Genomic DNA, 11,219 nt, shown 5'->3' on the forward strand with positions numbered 1-11,219 from the left:
GCCGGGGGGGGCGGGGCGGGCACTCCCCCGGCAGGCTCCGCCCCTACCGTAGACCTCAGCAGAGGGCGGTGCCAGCGCTGACCCGGAAGCGCATGTCCATCTCCCGGAAGTGCACGCGGCATGGCGGCGGTGGCGGCCGAGCCGAGCCTGGACGCGTTGCCGGACTCGCTGCTCCTGGAGATTCTCTCGCAGTTGCCGCTGAGGGAGCGGCTGCGCGGGGCCAGGTGCGACCACGTGGCTCCCAGAGCCCGTCGGTGCAACCCCTGCTCCCTGCGTAATGGTTCAATCCATCTCTCCCCTGTCGTGCCCCTACCCGCTTGGGATGGGTCAGCCCATGCCTGGTGTACCGCCCCAACCCTGGGTGGTTCAGCCCATCTCGACCCTGCCCCTGCAGTGCCCACCGCTGCGTCCCCTAGTGGTTCAGCCCAGCTTTTCCTCCTCTGCTGAGCACCTCCCCTAGGCCCAGTCCTTGGGGTGTCCTTCCTGGGGAGCCCTGGGCCCCTCGGCTCACAGGGCTGCGGCTCCTCCCACGTCCCGCAGGGCCCAGGCCCCAAGTCCACCACGTCCACCCCCACCCCTTACTTCTTCTGCAGCGGGAATCATCACCTGGCCTCTTGCTCTGCCCCCAGGGTCTGCAGGCACTGGTGCCTTCTGGTGCAGGACAAGGTGCTCTGGAGACACGTGGATCTAACGCCCTACGAGGTACTGGCTGCTGCCCGCCCCACCTCCGGGGCACGTCTGTCCCCTGAGGCAGCTGTGTGAGGCTGACGTAGCAACCCCTCAGGCAGAGTCAAACCAGAGCAGTGCCTGCAGCTGCACCTGACCCAAGACACACTGCCAGCTTAGCCAGCACTATCTGACATGGGAGGAGACTCCAGCTGGGAGGCCCCCAGAGGACTGCAGGGCTGCTTTCTGGTCCCTCATCCACTCACATCTCTAGGCAGAGTTTCACTGGGCAGTGTCCACTGGCTCCTTGGACTCATTTGAGGGCCAGTGTGCACTATCTGGTGTGCTCCACTCAGTGATCCCCCTTGTTTTGAACCTTTGACTTCTGCTTCCATCCCTGTTTTGTATTTTGCTTATCCCCTAAATTTACGCATACCCAATAGCCCCCTCTATCTATGGGAGGTGCTAACTGTTGCTCTGTGGGTAGGAGGCCCATGTTCCTGATATGTGTTAGATAGGCCTGAGAGTGCATAGGTAAGCGGGGGAGGACGAGAGGCATTAAGAAGCCGGTCCAGACAGCAGGGCAGCTCTTGTATTGACTGGTGGGAGCAGGGACCTGTGGAAAGGAAGCCTAAATTTTATGGGAAGAGAGAAATACCAAAAGTAAAGGGGATGAACCAGCCTCTGGAGGGCATTAATAGCTTAATAAGGAGGGAGGGTTTCAGCTGGTTTGAAGGACGGAGGCTGTGACTGGATGTGAAACAGCAGCATTCTAGCCCTGCTGGAGTGCATAGGGGAGTGACTCTGGGCATCAGTGGCAGGATTTGCAGCAATCTGGGGAAAACAGGATGTCACTTGTTCAAGGAAGATGAGAGAGATGGATGGGGGGTTGGGGCCACCTGCTGGCCTACCAGTGTCTCTATCCATGGATAAAGTGCTCTGGTGCTTGCTTATTACACTCAGATCAGCCTGAAGAACCTGCGGCACCTGCTGCAGCATCACCTGCGCAGCAACGTGAGAACACTGAAGATGAGAGGAACCCTCTCCGAGGCGCTGCTGCAGGACCTGGGGAAGAAGTGTCCAGGCCTCCAGAGGCTGTGCCTATTGTGCACCAAGCTCCGGTATAAGATAGACTCGTATGTCGTGCCCTCTTCTCTGATGACCTTGGAGCTGAGCTGCTTGGAGTTGTCTCAATGGATATTTTTTGCAAAATCTGAAGGCACCAGAGGCCTCTTACAGCTGAAGCATCTCTTCATTTATGAAGTCCCTTCCTTTTCTGATCTCCATCTGCTAAACATCTCTTCTCTCGCTTGCCTGCAGATGCTGACTCTCTCTGGAACCAACCAGATGACAACTCTGGGGTTTCGTGTAGCCTCATCATACCTGAAGGCCCTGGAGCACCTCACACTACGCCAGTGCACCCTGAAAGACTCTGCTACTCACTTCATTGGGTGCTATTTGAAACAGCTCCGCACTCTGAAGTTTAGCAACACTCCCTTCCTGACTGATGCGGGCCTGCCTGACTTAAAGTCTTTGAAGTACTTGGAAACCCTTTCCCTTGAGTCCTGTGTTAAGCTTTCCTGTGATGCCATTGTCACTCTGGGTCAGGCACTGCCCCGGCTGAAAAGTCTTAATTTAAGTGGGATTCCTTTTGATGACCAGACAGTACATAAAATTCAAGCAAGTTTGCCCAACTGCCATTTTTCACCCTCCTGAAATGCTTGCTTTGGAGGGAGCTGCACTTCTAGTGTCAGATGTATGCATCCGTGTGGTGGCCAGATTTCTCCAGGTGCCTCAACAAGGCATCAAGCATTGAAGGGCAAGGACCATTTTGGTGGCTTGTAAAACGAAAACGGGTTAGTGGAAACTCCATTCTAAAGTAACTCCCTCCCCTTCCTGTACCAAGGAAATATCAAAGCCAGGTGGAGGTGCACAGTGATGCTTGCAGGGCCTGTTAGACTGATTCAATATGGGTCTGTTTTAGATTGGTAGTTGGCAGCCCAGGACCTTTTTTGTAGCTGAGTCTCTTTTTTGCATTAAACATCATGCAGCAGCTCACCTGAGTGATAACATAGGGACTAAGTGAATTATCCTCCCATAGCCCAAGAGGGGCTGCCTGTCTCAAACCAAATAGTCCAGCTAAAACCTAGCTCTGGTTGAAAATGAGTCACACAGCTGCACTGCGTGCATATTTCAAAGCATGCCTAAAATGAATTTTTTGCAGGACTTTGCCCTGGGTTTGTGTTGACAAAGCAGATACCTTCTTGTGGCAGAGCTTTGCTTCCCAGATCAGACCTGACAAGAATCTTAAATTATTTTCTTCATGGTGCAGAAACCTCTATACCAGTGGCTCCCAACCTTTTTTTTGCTGTGACCCTAAATCTAGGTGACAATCCCCGCTGCTGACTCGCTCGTGCCCGGCAGTGCCACCAGAGATTGGGCCAGGCCAGTATTGTGAGGCAGTGGCAGCAAGAGCCGCACAAACCATGTGCCAGGAGAGCCGAAGTGAGGGACAGACCCCCCCAGATTTGGGTCACACTCTGAGGTTGGGAGCCAGTGCTCTATACAAACTCCTCCCTTGATTTAAGCAGCACATGACATGCAGATCAATTGAAGCACTTACCATAGTGTATGGGGGCATTGTTATGCTGCCAGAAGGCAGACACAAGGCCTGGTTCATGTGGCTGTGCCCAGCCCCCTGTGCCTTGTCAAGTTTTCATGTTTACAGTCTGCTCGTTACCTGATGTTACAAAGCTGTGTTAACATCAGCAAGGTTTAGCTGCCAGTACCAGTGTAGTTTTGTGTCTGGGAGCAAAGACTGTTGTCTGGGATACAGTGTAATCAATATTTTCTTACCTTTTATTTTACCTTTAAAATAAAAGTGCTTTTGAATCTGCAAAGCTGCATCTTATTGTGAGGTTTTGACTCAGCTGTGACAGCAGTTGACTTGGGCTTCTAACAGGTCACACACAGTTACTGCTGCAAGGGAACATCTACATTTGTGGCCATTGCCTCCTGTCGCAGAGGAGAAGGTTGTGAATAAGTCTCACTCCAGGTCTTGCATGGATGAGAGCAGGCATCGTTCTGGTCCAGCCTGAGTAGGATGCGGTTGTCTTCCGTAAGTAGCTCTGCAGCAGGGGTGTCAAACTCTGGGCCAGGTCCAGATTGTGTGGCTCATTGCAGGTCAGATCCAGCCCAACGCAGTGGCAGCAGCTTGGGCACCTCCAGCTCTGGGGCAAGGAATAGGGCACACAGCAGAGATTCCTTCAGCATGGGAAGGCAGCAGGGCCAGTGGAGAAGGTAGTAGGACTGTGGTAGTGCAGTCAGGCTAAGCAGCCAGATGGTGACCAGGGCTGTATCAGCCCTCACTCACCCTCCTGCTGCTGCTTATCATGTCCACTAGAACCCAAGGGCCTGGACTCTGGCAGGCCACACCCCAGGCTATGTCCCCCAACTTCCAGTGGCCCACCAGTAGCCTATGGACTGGATGGAGTAGCTATGTTCAACACCCCTGCTCTACAGCATCCTTCTACAAGAAGTGTTCTTGACTTTTAGCAGCTGCAAAGCAAACAAAGAACTGAACTTGTTTATAAAAATAACATTCATCATATGCATGATATACGTGTTATCAATTAGGATCAACAGCAACAGATGCCCCCTGAAAATCCTGGTATGTTGGGATGATCAGTTCTGACATTATTTTAGTCTCTTCCATACACGTGTCTGATTCAAATGACTATCTCCTGCAGGAAATATCCCTGCCAGAAACCTGTGTGAGGATTTGAGGAAGGAGCCACATACAGGTGCTGAATTCCTGAATTTCCAAAGTACACTTAGGCAAATGTCCTGTCTCAGTAAAGCGTCCTGCCCCAGGTTGCTGTTGTTACATGAACACCAGATTTGCTAGCCAGCTTATCATCCCTGTTTCAGCCGAGCTGTCGATTGGAAAGCTTGTGCAATCTCGAACAAGAGACCTGGAAGGCAATGACCTTCATGACAAAATACTAGTTACTGCACATCTTAGTAACTGCTCTTTGAGCACTGGCCTGATGCAAGCTCTGTAGTTCTATGCATACACCAGGGGAAAAACATTGGTAAGTGCCCAGTCCTTCATCGGTAAAGGCCTCATGGCCTGTTGTATTCAGCCTGTGGTAGCAGGTGTTCTGCTGACTCCAGACTTGAAGCTCAAATAAAGGGTGGATTCAATCATTGGTTCTCATCTTAGAACTTCAGCAGTGTCTGGGCTCTTCATTTATGGCAATTTAACACTCAACAAAAATGAAAGCAAGAACACAGCAAACTCTACCCACAAGTCAGTGGGCAAGACCGAGACTCCAGGATCTGAATGTTCCCTACAAACTTGTTTGTACAGAGATGCTTGCAAATCTGGCTGCACAGCATTATTTCATATTTATCATTTGTGACTTCCTAGTTTTCCAGTGTCCTTGCAGAGCCTGTAATTGCTAAGTACAAAGTGGTGGGGAACAGCAATGGTATGTGTTATTAGTCAACAGGTGGATACTTCTACCCCATTCATTTCTTGAGTCTGGTTATCTCAGAAGTCAAAAGCTGTGCTGCCAGACTCGGATATTGTAAGTACAGCTGTGTTGTCTGGCTCAGCATCCTATGACCCTGGGCAAGTTGCTTCCCATCTCTGTTTCCCTTCTCACAGGCCATGTGTCTATTTAGAATGTGAGCCCTGTAACCTGTGGCTGTGTCTCTGGCCATTGCCTTCTGGCACAACAGGTCTCTGATTGATATTGGGGTCCTAAAGTGCTACCACAATTTGACTTGGCCAATATAAATAGCCCAAGAATAGCCATGTAGTAACAAGCAGTGCAGTACCTGGCATTATTTTATTGGAAGGGTGGCCTGACACTACTGCAATGAAACCTCACAAAATTACACCATGAGTATGGTTCTTAAATGCATAAGCTGTGGCTCAAAACCAAGACCCTTTGAACTGGTGTGGGAGATGAGTACCCCCTTGCCATGATCATCTGAGCAAGGCCCATGTGTTTGCTGTGTAAGCAGTCAGTTGGGACATAGCCTAAGACACACTCTAGGCATGTTTAGCAGTTGCTTTCCAAAGGTCAGGAGTGCTGCAGTCTTCTTCCAAAACAGGCTCATCCTTCTGGTTTCCAAACTTGACTTCTATGTTCACTTTGACCTTTTACTTTACTTCATCTGACTTTTTTTCATGTGTCTAAGGGGAGCAGCTTCAGGAATGAGGCCTCCTGTATTTTAATTCCTGTGCAATTTAAAATCCACCAAAAGTTCTGAGGAAAAAAAGGACAGGCCAGTTGGCTAGCAAAGAGCTCTCGGGCTGAAACCAGGCTGGACATGGAAGGGATCCAAAGTGCTACAGCTACAGAGCAAGCAAATGGGTACGTGGTCTGACCACTGCTGGTTATAAATTAACCTTTGGATTTAACATTGCAGGTGGAATTGAAATTTTTCTGTCGTTGGTATTCCAGTCCACGTGGCCCCACGCGTTCTGTCCATACTCCAAGGCCATACAGAGCTGCCCCTCCCTCTGCCTTCCAGGCACTGTTCACCAGAATGGATGAGGAAAGGTTTCAGGATGAGCTGCGCCTTTTTAAAGGTAAATTCCACCTCTCCTTTCCCATCTACACAATGGCTCAGGAAGAGCTGGGGGCAAGGACTGACCTGCCAATGTGCCCCACTTTTTCTAGGGGCTGGAAGAATGGGGCTACCACCTCTTTGTCAGCCTGGCTAAATTATGCCAATGGTCTGGGCTGTTTGGTGAGGACTCCTGCCATGGTAGGAGCCGCAATCTTCAGTTGAAAGACAACCACCACCTTGACCCTGAGAGGGATGAGGGACCTTCATCCTGCTGCAGAGAGGTTATGGCTCTGAAGTAGGACTCAATGACTGGGGCATCCAGCCTGAGCTACACAGAGGGAAAGGACTGTGCAAAGCCCTCTCTGAAAATCAGCACCCCCTTAGGGTATATGAAATTGGGCACATGAAAACCAGGGTTTCCCAAGCCATGAGTCACCCCCTGAAAGCTTGGTTTAATGGTTAATTACTTGGGTTTAATAAGCTTGGAACATTAAACACACACCAAGTACTGCATGCTAGACATGGTTCTAATGCTTCCATCGTTTATAAAGGATAAAATGGCCACTGGACTTTCTAAATATGTGAGTTGTAGGTATGTGGTATGAATGGGTGTCACCTTACAGTGCTCTATAGCAGGAACCAGGTTTGTTTAGGGTTTGTACAACACCTGGCACATGGGGTCCTGGGCCTGGAGTAAGGCCCCTGCCTGTAGTCAAACTACCAGTAAATAAAAATAACTCATAGGAAAGGCTATAGTTGTAGGTTTAAGTGAACTTGCAGCCTCTATAAGAAGTGATCAAATGTTTCTAGAATCATTTACTAAAATGTTATAAACCATATGTGAACTACACATATCACAATGGGACAGGGGAGGACTGGTCGACCTGAGTCAATGCAGGCCTCAAATGTGGTGCTTTCAGTCTGCTTCATCTGTTTTAAAGACAGAAACTTCCTCCTGCAAAAGCTGCGCTCCTTCTTCCCAGTCTACTTGCTGCTGGCGCTCTCTCTCCTGTTGACCCTGATCCTGTTTGGGGTGTCACTGTCCAAAGGTACCATGTTTTTAGGGGGTTGAAGTATCTCCTACCACTCATTAAGTAGGCATCTGAGGACAGAAAGAAACAAGGGGTCTGGTGCCCTGGACTCCTGGGTTCTAACTCTGAGACCAATGCCCTCTGTGTCCTGGTGGTTGTTCATATCAAAACAGTCCCATTCAAGAGCATCAGAGCACTGGGCCCTGCCCAGACACTCATGGGACAGTCCTTACTCTCTGGAGGAGGAGAGAACAAACAACACATGACCAGTGTGGGCTCATGTTGACTAAGGTAGTGCCAGCCAGTGACTAGAGACTGCGCTGCCCGAAAACCTGCACAAAACAGTTTAGTCTCTGGTGGTGGGGAAGGGGCCTTTTGGATTTTTCCCCTCTGTATCCCAAGGCATTTCCATTTCCCAGTGAATGTTTTGAGATCTGCTGGAAGCTCTGGAGAACAAGTTCATATTAGTTTCCTAGGGCTGTCTTGCCCTGCAGATTATTGCAGGGATGTGGCCTAAGTTTTTCCAGTGTATTCAATGAAGCCTGAATAAAAAGCATCTCTAGCACATATTGCAGGTGTCTCCAGATAGGTCATATCTTGGAAGTGAAGTAATGCTGTTGCAGAGAATGGGACCACTGTGAGGTCCAGTCACTAGGCTCGTCTTCTCTCTCTCACTCTCTTTGATGCTAGTTTCATCAGTTTCTTCTGAACTCCACAAGAAGCAAGCAGAGCTGAAAAAGAACCATTCCAGCCCGGATTATCAGTGTAAGTGCTGGGCATTCTTAACACTCCCTTTCCCCCAGCTCTCACTGCACAGATTGAGCCTGGCTGTGCCCTCCTCTCTGGATCTGCCCTGCTGATTCTACCCTGATTGATGCCTCTTCTAGGAACCATGCAGCAGACTGACCTGTTTGATCTCCTGCAGGTGCCTTGGAATTGAGGGCAGCTCCTTATGTAAAAACACCCACCTCACCCTGCAGTTGTCAGTGCCCTACAGGGGAAGCAATACTCTGTGACTCACTGACCCAGCACTGAAGGTCCTGGCTTCTGACATACTTACTTTCCTAGTGAAAAAGGGAGTCTTTGTAGCCATTAGAATGGGCTGTTTTGGGTATTAATACTACATTTGTGGGAAACCAGTGTCTTTCAGAGCCGGGGTTGTGCTGTTGTGTTCCAATGAAACCTGTGTCTGGTGTTGGTTGGGACCTCACCATCAAGTGAGTCTAGTATGGTGCAGGGTCAGCCTGGCTGGTGTCTCACATTCACCTGTTCCCTCCTTTCTCCAGTGTTTCCTTGCGGGCCAGAGAGCAGAGAGTGGAGGTACTTCAATGGGAAGTGTTATTACTTCTCACTGCAAGAGATGAACTGGCACAAGGCAAAGGAGCAGTGCAAGGAGCTACACTCCCAGCTGGTTGTCATTAACAACTTGGCTGAACAGGTAAAGTCACCAGAACCAGGAAGGGGGAGACTTGTTCCACTCCTTTCCTCACCTTGCACATCCCCAGGGGACATGTCTTAAGTTGCATACTGCTGGCTAGGCAGCTCCACAGCACAATCATGTGTGTTCCCAGTATGACATGCGTGACAATGCTTGTCAAGGTCACTGGCCTTGATCACTCCCTTCCAAAGCACAGGCCTCAGTTCCTTGAGCCAAAGGGGCAGCTCTATTAACAACAGCAGACTCTTATTCTCTGTGCACCCACCACAAGAGGGGGACACGACACACCTGGCCTGTGTTCTGTGCTGTGTTATGGTACTACATGTGTGTAGTTCGGCACAGGCCCATGGAGCACGGTACATACACAGAGCATCCCCTCCCTGCTCAGAGTCTACTGTAGCAATGGAAATGGAAGCACCATGTATACATGAGATAAGTCCTTGTGCTTTTTCCCTCGCCTCCCACCACCTTCCCATTGCAGAATTTCCTTGCATACAGGATGCAAGGCAGGGAGCGCTACTGGCTTGGACTCACAGATGTAAACATGGAAGGAAAATGGGAGTGGATCGATGGGACTGACTACATGAACGGCTTCACGTAAGTCCTCTTTCTTAACCCCCATTTTTCTGCTGTAACCTGTGCTGTGCTGGGTGGAACATGGCTGGGGAAAGCAAAAGGGTCCAGTGAGCAGGGTGCAGGCAGCAGAGGTTATGTAGCATTTGAGGCTGATGGCCTGAACCAGGGGAAGCCCCAGGGAAGGCTGCCTTCAAGGCCGTCAGGGGCCCCTCCTGCTGTAACCTTAGCCCTCATTTCTCGTGTCCTGTGCCAACCTCTCTGTTTAGGTTCTGGAAGAAAGGAGAGCCTAACGACAGTGGCCACCGTGAGGACTGTGCCCACTTGTGGAACTTTGGAGAGTGGAATGATGTATACTGCAGCTACGAGTGTCACTACATCTGTGAGAAGCCTGTGCCGGCCTGAGCAGGGCTAGCATGTGGCTCTTCCAACCCACACATCAAAGTAGGAGTCTGCGCCATCTCAGGGGCTGTGCTCTACACCAACGCTATACCTGCCTCTCTGCTTTCCCCTCCCTCCCTTCTCCCTTTTATCTGTGTGTATGTTCCTGTCCCCTGCCTTGTGGATTACTGTCTTGGGAGGGGGATGGACAAACAGACTTTCATTCTCCCAAAGAATCCAGATTTTTCACAAAAAGCACTTTGGCATGATCCACAAGGCAGCTGGCTGGGAATTCCCTGCTCAGCGAGCTGGGGTGGCTGGGGAGGGTCCTATCGATCTGTGCTGTTCAAGGACTCTGCCTAATAAAGGTTTATTACTGCTTGGGGCCGTGGCTCATGAAGGCTCTCTCTTTCCTTTAACAAGATGTGTGAGAAACCAGCCAGCCTGCAGACCAGGGCAGAACAAGAGCCCTCCAACCCTGCACTACAGCAGCCAAGGGCCCACTAGCTGCTGCAGCTGGGGCTGGTTGCAGATGTTGTCATGCTGATTTTCAAGAGAGCAACTCATCCACAAATGGAAAATATCATCATTTCCCCAAAGGATTTTTTGCTCCCTGCTCCCAAAGCAGGATGGCAGGGCAAACATAAACCCTCCAAAATAGCATCATTCCCCAAACAGAAAGTTTCAGCAGCAGCACTACTGGAAGTGGGGTACAGAGGATCCAAGAGAAAGATCCCAGATGCAGGCTGGCACTGCCCCTCCTTGCTGGCCAATACTCTTGTGTTCCCAAAGAAGCTCAGAATTAGGATTTCCAGGTGCCAAGAAAGCCCTTGGGTCAGGTCAGCTTCAGGCAAGATCCTAGGCATCCTCTTGTTCTGGCAGCCAGAGTCACCTGATCAAGGATGCCAATGCATCCTTTTCCTTTGTGCTAGGTGAGGCTGGAGACCACCAACACCAGCCAGAAGTTTACTCCCTCCCCCTGCCCAGCAGGAAAACAGGACTTTTTGTCAATGTTTTTCTTTTAAAACCCTGAAACATGCTTCTCCTGTGAGCTGAATGCCCAGGAGGGGAATCCAAAAGGCCTGAGGAAGGGCTCTTCACACCTCAAAGGTGGCTGGGAGGGTGAGACATGCCCTGACCCAGGGAAAGACCAACCAGCCTGAGCGACCCTCACCTCTCCCCATAGACCCAAGCGACTTTCTGCAATGATTTTGAGGCAACAGTCCCCCACCCCATGCCTGAACAGGCATTTTCCCAGGGGAAACATCCCCGGTTGAAAGAAAACGGAGCCGCTTGTGGATGGGAAACGTGGGGTTTGGGGGCAGCTGCAGCCCGGAGCCGCTGGGCAGACAGAGTGACCTCGAGGGTGAAGCCCCTGCCTCCCGCTCCCCGCCTGCGGCGGGGGGGGAGGCCCCGCCCCCCCGCCCCCCGCCTGCGGCGGCTCGAACCGCCCGGCCCGGCCCTCCCGCAGCTGCGGGACCCGACACGGACGGGGCAGCAAATGCGAGGCGCTGGAGGCCGGTGGGCCGCACGCGCTGGGCTCT

At 51.0% G+C, this 11,219-nt stretch overlaps 1 protein-coding gene across 8 annotated transcripts; it reads left to right on the forward strand.

Annotated features, from left to right (window-relative positions):
• Nucleotides 1–93: 93 nt before the first annotated feature.
• LOC102368607 (hepatic lectin-like) lies at nt 94–10,647 on the forward strand. Of its 8 annotated transcripts, XM_025203969.1 has the most exons (9): nt 94–224; nt 630–702; nt 6,109–6,271; nt 7,194–7,301; nt 7,974–8,048; nt 8,570–8,721; nt 9,203–9,318; nt 9,564–9,738; nt 10,099–10,647. In XM_025203969.1, exons 1-8 carry the CDS (start codon nt 121–123, stop codon nt 9,697–9,699), a joined length of 927 nt encoding a protein of 308 aa, XP_025059754.1. In that variant the 5' UTR covers nt 94–120; the 3' UTR covers nt 9,700–9,738; nt 10,099–10,647. The 8 variants fall into 8 exon arrangements, with proteins under 8 accessions (XP_025059754.1, XP_025059753.1, XP_025059757.1 ...); XM_025203968.1 differs by lacking the exon at nt 10,099–10,647 and having other exon boundaries at nt 9,564–10,054; XM_025203972.1 differs by lacking the exon at nt 10,099–10,647 and having other exon boundaries at nt 9,220–9,318; nt 9,564–9,704.
• Nucleotides 10,648–11,219: the final 572 nt, after the last annotated feature.

The sequence above is a fragment of the Alligator sinensis genome, unplaced genomic scaffold (assembly GCF_000455745.1).
Source record: "Alligator sinensis unplaced genomic scaffold, ASM45574v1 scaffold707_1, whole genome shotgun sequence".
NCBI lineage: Eukaryota > Metazoa > Chordata > Crocodylia > Alligatoridae > Alligator > Alligator sinensis.

Excerpts from the sequence above, each read along its gene's own strand:
- LOC102368607 (XM_025203967.1), top strand. The coding sequence starts at position 121 with ATGGCGGCGGTGGCGGCCGAGCCGAGCCTGGACGCGTTGCCGGACTCG. Across the intron at positions 225-629 it reads GAGCGGCTGCGCGGGGCCAG|GGTCTGCAGGCACTGGTGCC; the intron begins GTGCGACCACGT and ends CTCTGCCCCCAG. Across the intron at positions 703-1,629 it reads TGGATCTAACGCCCTACGAG|ATCAGCCTGAAGAACCTGCG; the intron begins GTACTGGCTGCT and ends TATTACACTCAG.